Source organism: Zootoca vivipara, chromosome 3 (genome assembly GCF_963506605.1).
Source record: "Zootoca vivipara chromosome 3, rZooViv1.1, whole genome shotgun sequence".
Classification (NCBI taxonomy): domain Eukaryota; kingdom Metazoa; phylum Chordata; class Lepidosauria; order Squamata; family Lacertidae; genus Zootoca; species Zootoca vivipara.
The window spans coordinates 49280355-49301526 of NC_083278.1; the positions used below are offsets into that span (position 1 = coordinate 49280355).

The following is a 21172-nucleotide window of genomic DNA, read 5'->3' on the forward strand; positions in this document are numbered from 1 at the left end:
TGTGGTGTTTTTTCAATATATGGTTTATTATAATACATACAACCTGAGACTAAGATGCAGGAGCTCATAGCATTAACATCCCCAAAGGTCTTCCTTCCCCCAGTCACAGGCTTGGATTCTAGCAAAGATCAATCATGCCTCTCTCCCAGCTTCTGCCCACTTCTAGCTCTCCACTCAGCTCACTCTGCCTTTGTTTTCCAAATACACTAGCCAGGTGAGGGAGAGGGCCCATCCGTTTGCCCTCTGGCAGAGAGCAACTTCTTTTGTTATACCAGGGATGGTACTGGGCATCATGCAGGCTAACCATCCTCCCACCAATTCACAAATAGCAATTGAAATGTGTGCAATAATTGTGCTTGATTGTTCAGCGTTATAACTATAACTGCTGTATTTAATTCTTTCCCATACTCCCTTTAGCATGCAAAGAGGAGTTCATGGCAGCTGTTACCAGGATTATCTTCTTTGGGAGGAGAGGGTGCTAGAAAATTGATATGGTCTCTTTATTTATTTACAGCTGAACAGAATATAGCAGGAATTGGACAGAAGCAAGAATGCACAGACAGGCAGAGAAAACTAGTAACCCGGCAGTATTGGGCCGTGCCCTAAAACTGCCATCTTTCAAAAAGCCTATTCTGAGTCAGTCAACACCAAGCAGCTTCTTTCACTTCTTCTTGCCCAATTTTTTAAAAAACAAAAACAAATCCCATCTTCCTAATGACCTGTAGAAAGTGCAACCCTAGCTGGATGCAACATTTGGAGACCCATGGTAGTTAAGAGCATGAGCCACAAAGTAACCAATTCAAATCTCTGCTCAAACAAGCAAAGCATTTAAGAAGCCTTTAAAAGGTAAAGGGACCCCTGACTGTTAGGTCCAGTCGCAGACGACTCGGGGGTTGCGCGCTCATCTCGCTTTATTGGCCGGTGGAGCCGGCATACCGTTTCTGGGTCATGTGGCCAACATGACTAAGCTGCTTCTGGCAAACCAGGGCAGAGCACGGAAACGCCATTTACCTTCCCACTGGAGCGGTACCTATTTATCTACTTGCACTTGACATTCTTTCGAACTGCTAGGTGGGCAGGAGCAGTGACCGAGCAACGGGAGCTCACCCCGTCGCGGGAATTCGAACTGCCGACCTTCCGATCAGCAAGCCCTAGGCTCTGTGGGTTAGGCCACAGCGCCACCTGCGTCTCTAAGAAGCCTTAGGCAAGTCAATATATCAATATAATAATAATAATAATAATAATAATAATAATAATAATAATAATAATAATTTATTATTTATACCCCGCCCATCTGGCCGGTCTCCCCCAGCCACTCTGGGCGGCTTCCAACAAAATATTAAAATACAGAAATCCATCAAACATTAAAAGCTTCCCTAAACAGGGCTGCCTTGAGATGCCTTCTAAAGGTCTGGTAATTGTTATTCTCTTTGACCTCTGGTGGGAGGGCATTCCACAGGGTGGGTGCCACTACCGAGAAGGCCCTCTGCCTGGTTCCCTGCAACTTCGCTTCTCATAGCGAGGGAACCGCCAGAAGGCCCTCGGCACTGGATAGTTCTGTCCGGGCAGAACAATGGGGGAGGAGACGCTCCTTCAGGTATACTGGACCGAGGGCGTTTAGGGCTTTAAAGGTCAGCACCAACACTTTGAATTGTGCTCGGAAACGTACTGGCAGCCAATGTAGGTCTTTCAGGACCGGTGTTATGTGGTCTCAGCGGCCGCTCCCAGTCACCAGTCTAGCTGCCGCATTCTGGATTAGTTGTAGTTTCCGGGTCACCTTCAAAGGTAGTCCAAGCGAGAGATAACTAGAGCATGCACCACTCTGGCGAGACAGTCTGCGGGCAGATAGGGTCTCAGCCTGCGTACCAGATGGAGCTGATAAACAGCTGCCCTGGACACAGAATTGACCTGCGCCTCCATGGACAGCTGTGAGTCCAAAATGACTCCCAGGCTGCGCACCTGGTCCTTCAGGGGCAGGGAGGTCCCATTCAGGACCAGGGAGTCCTCCACACCTGCCCCCCACAAACAGTACTTCTGTCTTGTCAGGATTCAACCTCAATCTCTTAGCTGCCATCCATCCTCCAACCGCCTCTCCAACTGCTGCCGAGCCACTCCAGGTATTTCTGGATGATACTTATGATCAATATCTGCTTCAATCTGCCTTTTAGCATGATTTTTGGCACTGAAAGGGCCTTGGTCACCCTGGTTAATGATCCATGGCAGGAGATGAGCAGGAAGGGAACAGATTCTTCACCTAGCTACCACTCACACCATTTCCGCATTAGGTTTTGGGAGGGCAACCTCACCACCACTGCTCATTGTCCAGAAATAGGTTACTCCTAGAGCTCAGGATTTATCATCCCCAGGATTTATGTCCCTATCCAGGAGGTCCCGCCTCAAACCAGGTTATTATGCCTCTTGCAAAACACACATGAATTGCTTTGATTGATTACAAAATGCTTATTTTCCTTTGAAGGGGGAGTATCTTACATCCCATGGTTCCCTTGCAAAAAGAACAACCTAAGGACTGCCTGCTGTAACCTATCAAAGACTTGAGCCAGATACAGAAGTGAGAAAGAACACAAGGAAGAATCACAACAGTACCACAGGAACATCACACCAAAAGCCTTCATTGCTAGGATATGTTGTTGTTGTTGTTGTTGTTGTTGTTTAGTCATTTATTCGTGTCCGACTCTTCGTGACCCCATGGACCATAGCATGCCAGGACATGTTACAGGGGAGTAACAAATATCCGATTCAGTTACTACTTCCCAGGATCTCCCTTCCACTCAGTTTAACCTCTTCCTTTAAATTAACATCTCTCCGCTGAAATTCATGCCTAGGCTCTCCGGAGATTCATAGCCTCTAACTTTCTGCCAGCCTTCACTAGTATTCAGAAGATAATCACAGATAAAAGCAAGCTCCTAAAAATAATAATCCAGATTTGAATTCGAAAGCTGTTTTCACAAGTGAGGCCTACCTAAGTGCTCCCACTTTTCCAGCTCTGCAAATGGAATGAAGAAAGAAAAAGAGACATCTATTAGACTGTTCACTAAATCTTAAAACAGCCATTTTCCTTTCTCACATTAGCAACATGTACAAATAACACATCCCAGACCGCGGCATTTTCAGCATCACTTGTGAGAACACCCAAGGGGTCTGGGTTGAACTGTAAAATAATAGTCATGCATGATAATTAAAATAGGCTGCTATTTTTAGATAGTCTCCATTTAATATTTTACTCCTCCTTTAGTGTTAAAAATGAAGCTGTCTGTTCTGAACTCTTTCTCTCAAAGCCCTTCTGCAACTTTCTTCTTTCCTTCTGTCTGATTTGACAAGTTAACTGCCTTGATGTTCTCACTAGCCCAGGGGTAGACCACCTAAGGCCCGGGGGCTGGATGCAGCCCAATCGCTGCTGAAATTTCAAAGACCAAAGTCTGCCACTACTCCTTACCACCGCATAATTATTTTCAGGCTGCTCTCCTACCACACTCCAATATGCCATCAATCTCCCCATTCAGTCATCCTTGCCTCCTCTTCAACATCTGCCTGGTTCCATTTTACTCTTTGCCTCTAAGCTGCCTGGTTCCATTTTACTCTTTGCCTCTAAGCTCCTGAAACTTGCAGCTAATGCCCATCACCTCAGCCTTCTTTCCCCTGACTTCTCTACTGGCCTCCTCTAGCTTCTAAATTCTGCCCATGGTGCTCTAAAATCATTGCACTGATTTTGCACTTCTCTGAATTTTGTGATACCGTTCTTGGCTTTTTTATAAAAAAAAAAGTACCAAAATGTATTTTAAAATTCACATTTTAAGATTAAAAAGATGCCAAGAAATGTGTATGTTGAGGTAAAATATTTATGTATATATATATACTTAGTGGTGCAATTAAGAACAAATTTCCTTGCAGGTTAAAAAAAATTCACAGGTAAATGTGATGACTGAACAGACTTGGGAATTATCACTTGTGAAATTGACATGGACCAAAATTGCCTGACCCACCCACCCCTGGAAAATATGCAGATTTCAAACATCTTAATACTGTATAGGGCTAATGCTTTACCAGCATTTGCAGAATGCTCCCAGACAGTAGTCATCTTCCTGTGTTCCACCACCACCGCTCCTCATTTTCTAGCCTGACTCCTTCCTTCATCTCCCAGAGGAAGGATAGCTGCTTTTTCTAGGTCATAGTCAATGAGGCTGTTGAGAAATGTAGCCCTTAGCTTCAGCATTACTGTTACAGTATCATTAAAACACATTTATGAATGGGAAACAAACCTGACAGTTTTCAACACAACAGTGAAGTTCCTTTTCTTTAAAGGACCATTTGACCATTTGTCCACTGAATTTATCTTATTCTATAAGCAATGACTCCCCACACCTCAATGATGCAGGTTTAACTGGTGAAGGTCAAGAAGCCACAAATGAGCTTTGTTCTAAAATATTAAATGGAAACACCTGCATCAACCTGGCTACCAGTGAATCATAACAGTTTGCCATAGAAACAGCATTCGCTTGTGTGTTGACATATCATTGGAAAGAAGGCTCACACATGGTAATGGTCAATGCACATAATTAAGTTGTAGAAATAATAATGGCATTCCTGGGCTTCCACCAAGGTTCAACTCGGTCCTGATTGTGTAAGCATGATCCCAGGGGAACTTAATTTGTATCATGCACCATCAATCTTGCATGAGCCTATAATTCAATTAAAGAAGTGAAGACAGATGTTTCTTGTTGGATCACATGCTCTAATAGTTTAGGATTTATCACCTTAACATGATGGTTTTTAAAAGAGCTTTCGATTTTATCACTAGCTATTTCCCCATGATTTTAAAAGGAAGACCCTACATTAACAAGCCCTTTCCCCTTTCTGTTCCTGCCGTTTCCCATCTTCCATTTCTGTTCGGACACCATAGGCATTTTTCCACTTGTCAAACTTTTCAGTAAGTACACCTGCTGGCTACAGCAATCCAACTTGCTGCCAATTCCCCTTTTCTTTTAAGAAACGTTCTGATACAGCAGTAAGAAAGTATGACCTTCATATTTTACTGTACTGTACTGTGCTTTCATAAAATAGACAGATTTCAAAGTCAACCTGGAGATAACATGTTACGGTGCTTTTCTATTAGAAAGCACAAAATCTGCCCCAGATCTAACATTCTTTAGTGTTTGATTTCATCCTGCTGATGTACATCTGCCTCTGTCAGGGTAGGGGCACCTTCAGACTGTTCAAATTTTGCGGGAGGGATTCAAGTGCATAAGAGAAAATTTAAGTTTTCACAATTAAAGTGGGTTCTTTACCCCAGTGCAACAAATCCACAGAAAGAGGGGTTTTTTGTGGTTAGGAAAGTGATGGGAAAATGCATTGAGAAGTGTAGAATAATCGAATAAATGTACGTTAAGCACAGGAAAAACAAATCAGAATGAACGCTCATTGTCCTAAAAAGTCCTCACAAACAAATCAGAACCAATGCTCGATAAAGACCAGGTATAAGCCAATCAGAAGGAGCCCTAGGATTCCTAGCCAAGGGCTTATCCACACCTACCTTCCCTCTGCGCTTTCCAGGCACAGTCCACAAAAAAATCCAAACAGCTTTAAAGAGCAAGTGTTCGCGGGGGAAGCTCTGGAGCAAAAAAAAGGGGTGGGGCACTAAAACAAGGAGCTTTAAAGCACTGACCTGTACGAGAAGCAGCAGAGCAAAATAAGTGTGGATAAGCCCCAAGTGTTTTAACCAGTTATAAGAAAATTGAGGTTTTTTTATTAAGTGCTCATAAACAAGGAAGTTCCCACTGCATCACTAACACACACTCTAATCCAAAGACCTACAATTGCACACTTGGATCTCTTGCATGCTTCCCACTCATTTCAACCAACAGATCTGAGCCACAAGTTAATTTATTTGTGCTGGCATACAGTATCAGATTCCTCGATGAAACCAGTGGAGGACCCATTACGAAAGGTATATGGTGTATATGTTGCAAATTCCACAGCCCTAAAAAAACCCACCTGCTGGTGTGTTTTTATTTCTTGCTCTTACTATGTCAGCATATAAAAATGAGGTTATTGTCCTTTGTTAGAAGTCCTGGAAATTTTTGAGAGATCAAGGAGTGGGGGGTACGTTTTGCTTTTTTTGTCACTATGGGCAGCCATGTCTTTGAGCCTCACTGCCATTAGCCTGACTTTTGATCCTGGGGGCTTTCTTCATTCCATTGTTAGGAGGCACAGCAGACAGGGCCAGTGCTGACATTATGATTTTCCAACACACAGGGATGCAAACAAAAAAAAGGTGACATTTGAATTCACAATCCACACAGACTTTGCCACCCGGTAGAACACTTTTTACATGAATCCCTTCGTGGATGAAGGGAAAAGTTGGGAAGAAGCACTAAAAGATAGGATCTTCGATTTCAATTCATGTGCAAAGTAAGAAAAGTGTGATATTGCTTCCCCAAAACTACAGTATGCCTTCTGATAAAGCTGGAGGCAAAAACTCCTCATTATTTCTCACCGTTTTACTTATTGGGCAATGCTGCAGAACCATAAATAGAAAGAAGTACCCTTAGTTCACTGCTTTGAAAATTAAGAATAGCTTTTCTTCAGGCACATGTTCTACACTGCCTAAATTAGGGGCAAAACCCGTCAAAAAAACCTCAGGATCAAGGGCTGAATATAGTCATTGCTCTCTCCTTCTGGCCACAGAGAATGTACCCAGGCTACATCTCCCACCAGCCCTGCTATGTTTTCCTTGCCTAGGGTGGATATAAGTGTGTGTGTGTGTGTGTGTGTGTGTGTGTGTGTGTGTGTGTTTAGAAACCTCTGACCTTTGCATGGCTGGAATTTAGCCTACTGTACAGAGGTTAGAGCTACTGTCACACATCTGTTGCTTGGCAACATATTTTGCCTCTGGCCCCACTGGCATGTGGAAGCCCCATAAGGCTGCCTAGAGGAAATGTTGCCCCTAGCTTAAAAAAGCTCTCCAAGCCTGGTCTAAATGCTAGAAGTAACTAACATGCACAATTTCCCCCCCATCTGCACAATTATTTCAATAGTTTGCATAGCTACCACCAGAAGTGGCACAAAAATTTCATGACACAGACAGTTTACCACTCTGTTGCCATGTGATTTGTACTTGACCGGCGGTTGCTCAGTTCTAATTTATTGCTATTATGATCCAACCATAAGGTCTCCCCTGAGTTGATAAAAGGGACACTGCCAGGATACTTTGGGATTGAGGGTGACCTAGTTCTTTTCTCCAGGGCAGAAATAGATGATTGGAGTGCTATTTTCAAAGGCAGCAGACTCAATGCAGTGAACTATGACATAATCTGGGCCAGCCCACAACGTTTTGCAGCCTGTGGTGAAGCAGCAAATAGCACCTTTCTCCCAACCAAGCCCATTTGGTTATTTGGAGACCTGAGGCAGAAAATCCCACAAGCACCTCTCCTCTTTTCCTGGCAGTAAAATATTGTCGTGGATTGGTTAGACACAGAGGACTGGTGGGAGGAACCAGCTGGGGAGCCACCAAGGGAAGGAGGCTCAGAGCCCGAGGAGTGGTGGTGGGATGACGATGAGTTGTCAGAGGGAGAAGACTGGGAAGAGGAGGTGTTGAAAGCTGAAGGGGTAACAGGGCTTAATGAGCTGGGAGAGTCTGTGGCAGAGAAGTTCAGAAACAGAAGATGAAGCTAGCAGGTGGGAGGAGGGAGGTCAAGAGGCAGGGATGAGTCAAGCTGGTGAAGTTACGGGTGTTTCACTCTCTGGACAAGCTTCTCTCCCCCCATCTCCCAGAACCAGGAGATGCATGAAAAGGGCAGGTGAGACTGGCTGCACACAGGCACAGTCTCAGATTGCTTGGGGAAAGCCCTGGAGAGGAGAAGACTTAGACCGCAGTGGGGAGGCAGGGACCTTAATATTGGCAACTGATTTCATTGAGTAAGACCCACAGGGAATGAAGCCTGACACTCAGCCCAGTCTGTGGAGATCATGTTTTTTGCTAATAAAGAGTTAACTACAACTTTGAACTGTGTAATTTACTGACCGGCACGCTCTGTGACAAATATATACTAATAATTAAGTACCGTAAGTTAACAATCTGCTCCACTTTCATAAACCTCAAAACCAACTGCCTGAGGTGGTTGACCCACTTTGCCTAATGACAGGGTCAGCTCTGCATCAATACCGGTAGTACATTTCTTCACAGTTCGGAATGTAGAGCAAGGAGAAATGGCAGCTGTTTAATCTCTGGAGATGTGGCAGCGCAGAAGGGAAGCATAATAATGGTGAATACAGAGATAAAATATTTCTATTTGAGGAAGGAGGTGCAAACGTCTTCAAAACAGAATACTGTATTCATATTTGAGCTGTCACCTTAGATTTGTGCAATAAAATAAGAAGAGGTAAAAAATAATGATGTTTCCACTTCAAACCAAAGGGTATGTGCTTTAGGTTGCAAATCTGTACACACCTGGAAGTAAGCCCCATTGGATTTGCTTTTGAGTAGATGTGTATGGAATTGTGCTGTTTAAGATTTGCATTAACTGCCTGGAAATAAGAAAGTGGGCAGGAAAAACTCCTTGTCCAGGATGGCACTGGAGCTGTTAATGCGCTCTACCATAGAGTTAAGTTCTTCAGCAATGGTGTTGGAGATTTAAAAATAACCAAAAGTTAGTTTTTTTGCTTACTAAGCCTGAAATCTCGGCATACTTTTCCAAACAGAGCTGACATCTGTTAGCAGATTTGTCACACAAGCCACCTTTAGTTAAGAAGCCAGCACCAATTATCCTTAAAATAGCCACTGTGACTCAAAGACTGCTTTCCTTTCTTTTAACTGGGAACCTAAGGGTGAAATCTAATGTCAGGCAAGCAGACATCCTTTCACACAGTGATGCTTCTCTTTCTCCTTCTCCTTGTAGCCCCCACATGCCCTGAAAAATCTGCTTGGGGCGGGGGTGAGGTGTGCAGGTTGCAGAGTGGGAGAAGAGAAATGCCTTTGCCTACAAACCTGATTTCAACCCAATGTTAAATATTAAGACTTTGTAAAACTTAACACATTAAAATAAGGCTTTATGGAGATAACAAATAACTAAAGATATATGGGTAATTTTAGAAACCCAGTGCATTGTTGAACAGGTTTTCTGACTGTCAGAAGTTGAAGAACCATATCTGAACATTCCTTTTATTTTGTCGTGGTTATATTTCTCCATCTCCTGGTGCTTCTACTCTCACAGGTACCAGAAGGAATGCCTAATCCCATAGCAAACTGCTCATATTCCAAGGCCCCCCAGAGTCTCCTATCATCTCAGACAAGGCATCTGGAAATTGGAGGGAGGGCCTTCTTGGTGGTGGTGTCCTGTTTGTAGAATTCCCTCTCCAAAGAGGCTTGCCTGGCACCAACTATACTATATTTTTTGCACCAGGCAAATACATTCTTGTTCTCCCAGGCTTTTAAAATTAAAACAGTTTAAGTTTCAATGGGAACATCGAAGTGCTGGCTTTAGTACAAATCTATTTCATTTCTGTCATACTGATTTTACTGCTATTGAATTTTTGCCTAAACAGTGGTATAGGAATGCATTAAATAACAGACATATGAGCAAACATATGAATGAATTAAAATCTATCCTCAAGCTCCATGATAATCCCGCTTCCCTTCTCTAAGAACTCAAAAAGCTCAATAAATTCTGCTTGAAGGTTTTGCATAGCTTCAAGAGATTTCCACTTCCAGAAGGCAACCCCATAAAATATAATAATTGCTTTTATTTTGTATCTCTGATTTAGGGCTATATGCATTTTTCAATCACTGAAATTGGTGTTAGGCACAGAATCTAGCATACTGAGTGTCACACAATCTGCTATATGGCCTTCCTAGAAGAGCAGCCACTTTGCATTGATCTGTTGAAGATCATTGTACAGACATCTGGGTGTCCACTCTCTCTCTTCTTGCAACAAAAGTTGTACATAAACGATTATTTATACATATGTGCTCACAGTAGCAGTGACTTGCTGTAGCAAGAACAGCAGCTACCACAAAGAAGCAATTAAAATAGGCTCTCATCTTACTGGTGTGCTTTCGAACTGCTGGGTTGGCAAAAGCTGGGACAAGGCAACCGGAGCTCACCCCGCCGCACACATTCAAACCGCTGATCGGCAAGCCCAAGAGGCTCAGTGGTTTTAGACCACAGTGCCACCAGCTCCCTCCCTACTAGGGTACCCACTTTGTGGCTTGTTTACCTGTTCAAATGTGGGACGAGCTTGATGAAACTTAAAGATTGCATACAGCATACATAATTCATCGAAATAAAATGATAGCAATTGCCTCTGTGATGCAGTGACACTACAAAGACTGGGTGTTTAGGTGGGTTTGTTATCTTGGCAGAACTATGTCCCACTTTTCCCATAAGGGGATCTTGCCCTGCCCCAATGGCTTTTTTGGAAAAAGAAGCCTCAGAGCTGCAGAGGAAGAGGGTCTTAACCCATTCCTTTCGCCAGTTTTCTGTTAAAATTCCTCCAAGCTGGGTTTTTCACCCATAGCAGGAAAGATAGGTGTCGCTCCACCCGTCAACTAAGTGAAAGAAGCTTGGGGTGCTTCACTGCAGTAAGGGAAAGGGTTAAGAAGCCTCTCTGCTGCACATTTTGTGCTTCAGTAGCACCCTCCATGAGTGCATTTTGTTTTCTATTTAAAACTCAGCACATTGTATAATTTGGCCCTATCCCAACAATAACTGTTCTGCCACCAGCAATGTATACATATAGCAGGGCTAATGCAGGTGGATCCTCAAATTATTCCATGGGGCGGGAGGCTTTCCTAAAAGGATAATAAATCATTGTTGAGGGATTCCAGATAGATATATCTTCATTATTTTGTGATCCCATGCTATTTCTCCAGTGCCTTGGCCCAAGGGCACGAACAGATTTATGGAGAATGAAACATCCTCCAAAGTTGCAAATTGCTGCCATGACTGACGATGTTTAGATTCTGCTGGATCATTAGGAATGCAAGTCACAGGCACATGGCTGAAGGAGAAGGGAGATAGTGAGTTAAAGCCAGAAAGAAATGCCTGATGTGCAAGTGAAACGTGGACACCCAACATACAAAGCTGCCTTGGGCAATCGTTCTGTTTAAGCCAAGATAGGTACAATCCTTTTGCACACACACTCTCTTTCTCCCCTACACACACACAGACACACACACAGAGAGACAGACAGACAGAGAGAGTCCTGTTGCTTTTCACTTCTACATGAATCATGATGAAACAAGGAAGTCTCTCATTAACCACAGTTTATCAATTTCTTCACTTTAAACTATGGTTTACAGTAATATATTTGCTTGTTCCAAAGCTGACATCATGAATTTCCTGATTTGGATAAAATAGGAAACTAATACTATGGTTAATCAGAAACTCCATGGGGGAATCATGATGAAACAAGGAAGTCTCTCATTAACCACAGTTTATCAATTTCTTCACTTTAAACTATGGTTTACAGTAATATATTTGCTTGTTCCAAAGCTGACATCATGAATTTCCTGATTTGGATAAAATAGGAAACTAATACTATGGTTAATCAGAAACTCCATGGGGGAATGGCCGGGTGTGCAGAGGCAAAATATTCATGCACATTTCAGTTTAATAAGCAGATGTATGATTGTATGAACACAGCCACACTTTAACTTCCAAAGTAGTAGGGGTGCTCTGTGTTGTATCAGCCACATGAATATGAAGACAAATATTTCCAAAAGAACACTCAAGAGACAACTCATTGCAAACTCACAGAGCTGCCATAGAAGCAGCCCTGAGAGAAAATACAATTTCTAGAAAGAATCAGAAATTGGTAGAAAGATCTGCATGAATGGCTCCCCATGATCTGTTGTGGAGGTCAGATGTGGAAAAATTACGCAGGAGCTGCTAAGGGATAAGGGACGCGGGTGGCGCTGTGGGTTAAACCACAGAGCCTAGGGCTTGCCGATCAGAAGGTCGGCGGTCCGAATCCCCGCGACGGAGTGAGCTCCCGTTGCTCGGTCCCTGCTCCTGCCAACCTAGCAGTTCGAAAGCACGTCAAAGTGCAAGTAGATAAAAAGTACCGCTACAGCGGGAAGCTACCGTAAACGCCGTTTCCGTGTGCTGCTCTGGTTCGCCAGAAGCGGCTTTGTCATGCTGGCCATATGACCTGGAGGCTGTACGCCGATTCCCTCGGCCAATAACGTGAGGTCTGGACCTAATGGTCAGGGGTCCCTTTACCTTTACTAAGGGATAATGCAAGCAGTTTTATGAGACATGTTCTTTTTAATGCAGGAACCAAATTTGATTTTTAATTTCAATGGGAATGGTTTGGATTGTAGCAATTGGAAAAAAAGATGTGGCATTAGATAACAGAACAGTCACCAGGAATGTTACTATGTCAAAGCACACCCACCAACACTGCTATGGTAAATATGCAAAGAAGCCGAAAGAATTGTTTGGATTGTGCCCTGGGATTGGATCTTCCCCAAAACTCAATGTTTTTATGTTAGTGGAAAAATGGAAGGAGGAAAAGGCAAGGAGTAATTTTCAAAAAGATGCTGGTGCCATCCGTGATCCCTCCGCCTCCCCAAAAAAGAGCTGCGGAGAGGGCACTGAAAGGTCCTTCCGGAATTACTCTAAGACAGTGAACGAAGAGTGCAAGGGAGAAGAGACCTCTAATTAATATGTGCTAGAAAGTTCTGGCATCAATTTGTTCTCAGGGGGAACATGATAGACATATAGGCAAATGATAAGCCCAGGCGGCAATTATATAAACACTTACAAAGAAGGAAATCCTATTGAACTCGGTGGGACTTACTTCTTAGTAGACATGTCTGGGATTGTACTGTCAGTATTTACTCTGATGCACTCTTTAATTGAAAAGCAGCTTTGGGGAGTCTCTCTGCAATACCCAAGCCAGCAATGTAACGCAACCTTAATTCCCCTAGCCTTTTCTCAAGAACAGAGAAAGCAGTGTAAACAAACTGTGTTTCATTCAGTAAACAAGAAATTCTCATTAATTAGAAGCATCACGGTTCTAATTCTCCCTAAGTAACCACCCCAGACAAAAAACAACAAAACACACTGTGTGAATATAAGCCTTCTACAGGACAAGATGCAGTGTTCACTTGGCTGACTTCCACCTCCCTTGTTCTGTCATCCTGCAGGGGCAGCCCCATCATGAGACATATTGAGAGAGTCACCTCAAGCAGCAGATGCTAGGGGGCAGAGACGGGATGGAGCTGTGTGTGCCCTGCACTCCCTAAGATAGCCTGCTGCCTTCAGATGTACCGTAGTGGAGGATGCTGTCCCACTGCCCGTGTCAAAGTAAGATTAAACTCCCAGTCTGGCTGGCTTCTGTGCAAGGAATGAGGGGAGGCGTCATCTTGTCTGCCTCAGGCAGCAAAATTCCTTAGGCTGGCCCTGCTCCCTTGTCTAGTTCTGGCTGCTCAAAACTAGAGTTTTAAGTAGATAGTCTTCTCCTATTGTTTATCCCTATGCTCCAGTATAGAGACCGCTAAAGTTCCACATAAGGTATGGTTCTTTTTAGAGGCTTTCCCAGTCTTTACAAACTCCAGCCATTGTAGTTTGAAAAGAGAGAGAGACATTGGCATTATTTCTTAGCAACAATATATTACAGTCCAAATGGAGAATTAAATATACCTGCAAGAGAGGTATATTTTCAAAAAGAATGGCTAGAATCGCAGCAGATATGAGATGCAGCATTAGAGGACACAACCAAACAAAATGGGATGACTCCAACTCAGTAACAGCATGCACACGAAAGCTCATACCAATAACAAACTTAGTTGGTCTCTAAGGTGCTACTGGAATGAAATCAATGGACCAACTCATTTAAGTCAATTGATTTCAGTGGATCTACTCAGAGTATGACTTAGATGGATACAGTTTGGTGTGTCGAGAAATTCCCTTATAAACAAAGGAGCATTCAGAAATGCTGCCCAGAGTGGCTTGGGCAACCCAGTCAGATGGGTGAGATACAAATAAAATACTACTACTAATAATAACCAGAATGACATTTTTTAAACATCTCTTATAAATAAATTATACCCTACCTTTTTGAAAGAGCTCAAGAATACATACATGTATCAATGAAAAATGATAATAACAATAAAAAAGAAGAATCAAAAGTTCCAAAATCAGCAAACAGCAGCCACTTGAACACCCACCCACCAAATGTAAGTGCTACCAAAGGGTACTATTTTTCTCTGTTGTTAACTATTATCTGGTCCCAAGACAGATTCATAATGTCATTCAATGGTAAAAAAAAGAGTTCATTTTCTATTTTTAGCTACTTCAGAAGTGTTAATTCCCCAGAAAATAGCACATTGCACTTTGCAATGATGCTTTATGTTTTACAGCCTTGCTCTGCAAGCCCTGGAGGTGGTGTCTTCAGCCAAGTCTGCCCATGTCTTAAAAAGGAACCAAAAGCATACAGCACTACCTGCAGGCATCAAGCTATATTAGCAATCTAATTCATTCCCTGCACACTCTCAAGGGCAGCAGTAACTTGAAAGTATGCTAGCTGAGAATGTCACGAACTTTTTGAAGTATGCCTTGGCAAAAAGTTAGTGGAAAGCTTCTACTGCTTTCACAGTTCCCTAAAAGGAGGTCAGGCAAGTCCATTAAAAAAAAGTTCTAAAAAAACTGCACTCCATTTCAAGCCATGATGTTTTGCTACTGGTGTCACTAACAGGGAGAAAAATGGTGACCCTCTGAACATCAACAATCCCTTTATAATCTCTTCTGCTCCAATTATAGCTGGAAATGTTTTCCCATCTCTTTAAATTCTGCGCTTAGGATCACTGTACAATTCTGCTCATTGCTACATTTTCAGAGCCAGTAAAGAATAAAAGTTGCAGAAACTGTATTGTAAGATGTACATTACTGATGGGGCAGAAAGGGAGAAAAATATGATCTTAAGAAGTGAGGGTGATTTAAAAATTGGGGGGGGGTTGACTATTAATTTTAAATCACAATTCCCTCCCCCATTTGTGTCCCTCCCATCCTCAAATATCCACAGTAGAAGCTTGATTACTCACACCATGACTACCTAAATACATGTTAGTGTAGTTCTATGTCAATGTAGAAAAACATTCCGAATTATCTAAACATCTGACTATCCTGATATTATGGACATTCTCTGTGTTGCATATATAAATGGAGTTTAAGCTCTAACAGCTAAGCTTCATGAACACAATGAAGGCTCCCAGTAATACATAAAGTTATATGAACAGAAAGTGGAGTCTTACCTTGTGGTGTCCAAAGTCATTTAATACAGTGCCAAGCTTCTTGGTGTTGGTACGAAGCTTATGAGCCACAATCATTGGATTTGGATCCCGCCAGTCAATGGAAAGGCGATGGTACCAGAGGCGCTGTCCTTTCTGAATATGTGCCGGTTTGATACTGGGGTCAAAGCGATGCACCTCACATCCACTATTGGCCATGCTGATCTCAAACTGGTTGTTGTCACTGCCCAGTCTTCCCAAAGCAAACAGAAGAGGTATTGTTACTTCATATAAAAACAAAATCTGAAGGATCGCTGCTATTAACATTTTAGCACACCTATCCCTGAAGAAAACATTAATTAACATTAAGGTAGAAAACATTAATTCTTGGTAGGTGTGCGGAAGCACTAGAGAGAGCTTAAAGGTAAAGGTAAAGGTAAAGGGACCCCTGACCATTAGGTCCAGTTGCGGACGACTCTGGGGTTGCGGCACTCATCTTACTTTACTGGCCGAGGGAGCCAGCATACAGCTTTTGAGTCACGTGGCCAGCATGACTAAGCCACTTCTGGCGAACAGAGCAGCACACGGAAATGGCGTTTACCTTCCCGCTGGAAGCAGTACCTATTTATCTACTTGCACTTTGACGTGCTTTCAAACTGCTAGGTTGGCAGGAGCTGGGACTGAGCAACGGGAGCTCACCCCATCGCGGGGATTCAAACCGCCAACCTTCTGATCGGCAAGCCCTAGGCTCTGTGGTTACAATACCACAATTTTCAGAAAATATGTAAACAGTAATAATAATAATAATAATAATAATAATAATAATAATAATAATAGATTAATGAAAAGCAGTCACTGCATGATTTGTCAGCCTAATTCTAATCACCCCAGAGGTTTCTTGAAAAGTGAAAAGCCAACAGTGAAGTAGAAGATACAAGGATTTGTTTAGACTAGAGAGGGCATTCCACAATCTAGGCGCTACACTCAAAAAGGCGCTGTTGCATACCCGCATGTTACACTTCAGACAGTGGGGGGAAGGGGCAGTTAGCAGGGTATCAATAGTTGATTGAAGCACCTAGGCAAGTTCATATGCAAGTTTGGGGACCTTAAGTAACCCTTGTTACAAATTATTTTGGGCCTTAATGGATATGACCAATGGATATGGTATGTTTAATTGGGCTCATAAGGAACTTAGCAGACAGCATAGTTGAAACAAAACTAGAATGATGTGCTCAGAACACATCTGCCCAGAAGTCTGTATGATGAATTCTGGAGCAGCTGAAGCTTCCAACCTCTTCAAAGCAACCTTCCCATGCAGATGCTCTAATCTGGATGTAACTAAGGTATGAAAGACTATGGTTAGGTCCAATTTCTCCAGTTCGGATGTGCATGTGCACTGCATGATGTAACTTCATTCAATGGCTGTCAGTTAAACTTGTCAACTTACTCAGTTGAAAGCCATTTTCTATGCAGTGAAATAGATCTGTAACATGTCAAGTGTTAATGGCACATTGGCACATGCCTGTCACCAGTTAATGCTTCTGCTCTCAAGGGGTGAAGGAGCATGTATGAGTTTGTCCAAACACTGCAAGATGAATTAAACTCAGGGCATTCTCAGGGCTAAATGTCACATTATATTAATCACAATTTTTTTAAAGAGCATGCTTAGTGCTGCTACCTTTATTTTGAGGGGAAAGTAGCTGTGGGGCGCCCATCTGGTTTCACACTCCTAATTCAGACTGAGGTCTAAAAACCAGTTGCTCATTAACTCCACACTCACCCCATCCCACCGGACCTCAGAACAGTTTGTAGTAAAGAAGCACCTTTGCAACCAGTAGTAACTGGGGCAATTTCAGGTAGGAAAATAGGGAACAAGAGATGGCACCAAAGACCCATGGCTACATTTCCTTCAGCATAAACCAATAGTGTTAAGCACATTAAAAAACCACAGGGCAAGGCCTTCCACACACAAGCTGAACTGTGACTGACTATTGCAGGTTGGTAAGTCTCTACATAGCATGATAACATAAGAAATGTAGTATGGCTTAAAGTCATCCACAATGCTCTTCTGCGGGCCACACACCGATTTTCATGCTGCTCTGATTTCTGGAAACGGAGGCAGGTAGGAACCTAGAAGAAAAGCTGAGCATCCTGTTTCCACCTAGGGTTCATTAGTTCCACCTAGCTTCCTCTGGAATTAATGGAGTTTAAGTCAAGTCATAACGGGGATTACATTCAGCTAACACCACAATCCTAACCATGTCTACTCAGAAGTAAGTCTTGTTGAATTGAATGGAGTTTACTTCCCAGAAAGTGGGATTAGGATTGCAGCCTTAGTCTGGATCCAGCCTCATGAGTGTTCTGTAGCTAGAAGAAAAAGTAAAGTGAAAGCTGCCTAACATTCATTGCTGATTATCCATTTAAAAATGCTTAACTATCGTGTACATAGTTAAACACTTCAGAATGCTGAAACCTGGTAAAGCCTTTTGTGAGTCTGTGGGTGTTTTTTAAAAAACAAAACACTGTTTCAGATGGAGCATTAATCTCTTTAATAAATTCACAGAGTGTTTTTTATACTAAACCAATTTTAAAATGATCATTCAAATTCATGGATGCATTTTGCGATATCCCAGCCTGCTAGTAACATTGCCCTCTGTACATGACAGAGTGTCACATGCCTCCCAATGGATGGAGTAGCTAGAAAATAATCTAAAATGGGCAGCCTCCAGAGGATTTGAGCTCTGCTCCATCATGTTCATATGAAATACTTCTGCTTTTCATCTCAGTCCTCAAAAATGCACAGACAATAACTTCATTCCTCTCAATGTTTCATGCAATACAGATTTTTCAGAGGGCTGTCCTTTATATACTCAAAAACATTTGTTCTCTCTCTAGTCATCCTCTGGGAAGAAACCAGCTGGTCTTCATTTCCTCTTTCATAAATAGAAATTCATTAGATAAGAAGTGTATTTCAAGGAGATTTTGTCTCATTCTGAACAAGATTGCTTCTCTGTGCAATCATACACCAAAGAGCAGAATTAAGTGCCAATGTAACTGAAAGATTGTAATTGGATTGGAGTCACAAGGAATTAGAATTGATTGCTATGTAATTCCTCAAGAATTGCAAACACACACATGCACACTTAATTTATTTGAACGTTACTAGAGTTCGTTTCTTATTTTCATTCTGTGCTTTAGGGGAAAATCTTCAGTGCTTATATATTCCAGCAGAAGGGACTGGTTTAGTTTCCATTTTTTAAATATTTTATTTATGCAGCAAAACATTTTTTCAAAGGTCTCATTGTGTGCTTGCTTTTCTTAGGTTAGCAGAAGGCATTCTTAATGGAAGATAGATAGAGGCAATAATGTTCTTTGAAGTAAGGTGACAAAATTCAACATGAAATTTAAAACTGACTTCATTTAATTATTTCTAGAGAATCTATGTGAAATCATAAGGAGGTAAGAATAGACCTGTTGGCTCAGAGTAAAGGCCTATCTAGTCCAGCATCCTATTCTCACAGTGCCCAACCAAATGCCTATGGGAAGCCCCTAAGCAGGACATGAGTGTAACTGCCCTCTCCCAATTTCTGGTTCCCTATCAACCACTTCATCAAAAGTTTTTTGAAAGTAAAGGTAAAGGGACCCCTGACCATAAGGTCCAGTTGCAGGGGCGTACCCAGGATCAAAATAAGGGGGGCAAGGGGCGGGGCAAGGGGCGGGAGGGGAGGGGCCACAGTGGGGATGTGGGCGGGGGTACATGGCCTGCGCCTCCCACCTGTTCCGAGGAGGCGGCCCCAGGCTCCCGCTCCCCGGGTGCAACTCCGCGCGGGGAGCGTAAGCCTGGGGCCGCCACGCTGCGCCCCTCAGCCTTTTGCTTCTAGGGGGGGGGCAACTGCCGCCCATGCCCAGTTGTGACCAACTCTGGGGTTGCGGCGCTCATCTTGTTTAATTGGCCGAGGGAGCTGGCGTACAGCTTCCAGGTCATGTGGCCAGCATGACAAAGCTGCTTCTGGCGAACCAGAGCAGCACATGGAAACGCCGTTTACCTTCCCGCTGTAGCAGTACCTATTTATCTACTTGCACTTTGATGTGCTTTCGAACTGCTACGTTGGCAGGAGCTGGGACTGAGCAACAGGAGCTCACCCTGTCGCGGGGATTCGAACCGCCAACATTCTGATCAGCAAGCCCTAGGCTCTGTGGTTTAACCCACAGCGCCACCTGCGCCCCCCTTTTAAAGTACAGTGTCAATTGAATTGCTCCTATCCATAGGCATCTTGTTGCAAAATCGATATGCACCAGTCTGTGCTTGAGTGGTGCAAATACCTCTGAATATACATTTGCATGACTTTTTATTTTTTGAAAATGTCGGCTACTTCATCCCACATTCTTCCAATTAATCTTGCAATGGTTTTTGGGTGTTTTAACACATATATCCTTGAACAAGATAAGCATAAGATAGACTCTAGCAGATTGTGTGAAGAGCATGCTATTCACGATTGCTTCATTTGAAGTTCCCCCATCATGCATCTACCTGTGCTTGAAGATCAGCACCTGAGGCCCTCCTCTGTATGCCTTCTCCAAGAGAGGTTCAGAGGTTCAGCAACAAGGAGGAGGGGGCTTTTTGGTTGTGGCTTATGGAATGCTCTCCCCAGTGACACCTGCCTGGCACTGACACTGCTATCTTAGCAGCAACAAGTTAATTTTTTCATGTACCCCCAGGTATTTGGTGCTATGTGATGGGCTGTTTTTTAACACTGCTTTTGCACCAGTGTTGTTTTTGTTACTTTGTAATGGAGCTGGGGTGGTTTTAGCACTAAATTGTTGCTTCTGTTGCTTTGTTTTAAATTTTGGATACCTTATATTTCTGTAAGTCAACTTGGATCCATCTGAAAAGGGCCCCTTAAGAATGTTCCTTAATCATGAATAACATGAATGGTTCCCCCCACTCAAAAGGGAGACTTACCCCAGTGAATATAGACGGCACTGCTTTCTTTTGATTTGATGAACTAAACTGAATCGGTCATCCAAGCATATTGACCATGGCCTCCTTGAGCTGTTGGGGTTTCCTGGCCGGTTGTTCATGCTTATATGATCACATGAAATCTGTTAAAATAACAAATGTCGATTTCATTCTGTGTTACAATCTTTCTACACATCTCACATTTTGTTTGAGCAGGGAGAAGGGAGGATGAGGGAATGTCTTACAGGAAATTGTTCAACGGTTATGTGACTGACAAAGTGGGGTGAGGGAAAGGCTGCCAGGCTTAATTTATTGTTTGCTTATCTCTTGTTTGTTTGCTTTGCTAAAGGAAGGATGTGCCGGATCAAAAGACGTCAGACGGTGAGAAGAGCAAAGCAAACATTAAAAGGCAAATAATTGAATTCCAGTGAATATTATGTGCCAGACGCATTTCATAAAAAAACAGCTCCCTGGACTACAAAAGACCATTTATTTTATCCTTCAAGCCTTGGATTGGATTCCGCATTTGACATTATTTAAATAATAGTAACAACCTAACTCCCACTCTTAACTTTAGGTTACTTGGCCTACAGGTCTGAGATCCATATCTATTTGGATCTAGCCTTCCCACTAGAACATCAAGGGGCCTCTTTGGCACAGGGAGCCTTTTACCAGCTGAGGTTGCTCCAACGGGTACAACCCCTTTTGAATGGACTCAGCCTGGCCATGTTGTAGCAGCTTCCAAGTTAGATTCCTGTATGCGGGAGCCTGCCTTCAAAAACTGTGTGGAAACCACAGCGAGTCCCTATGCAGCTATTAACAGAGACCGAGTGCCGAGATCGTATCACACCAGTGCTTAGATAGCTACACCATCTCCCAGTCCATTTCCAGAAACAAATATTGGGGTGGAACTCATTATTGTGCCATTACAAACAAAATGCACAAGCATTTCAGCTTGCCAGATG

The 21172-nt window shown here is 42.9% G+C and overlaps 1 protein-coding gene across 5 annotated transcripts in view; it reads right to left on the minus strand.

The window, feature by feature from the left end:
* The window catches only part of METTL24 (methyltransferase like 24), an 84283-nt gene that overhangs the window by 27556 nt on the left and 35555 nt on the right, over positions 1-21172 (minus strand). For all 5 annotated transcript variants that reach the window (XR_004692188.2, XM_035109063.2, XM_035109064.2 and 2 more), the window contains 2 exons: positions 20211-20350; positions 15272-15500 (listed from right to left, as the gene is read on the minus strand). Coding sequence is in view for 4 of the 5 variants with exons in the window: in XM_035109063.2 (XP_034964954.1) it covers positions 15272-15500; positions 20211-20350 (369 nt within the window). In the remaining variant the exon portion in view is untranslated. The remainder of the gene's footprint in view (positions 1-15271; positions 15501-20210; positions 20351-21172) is intronic.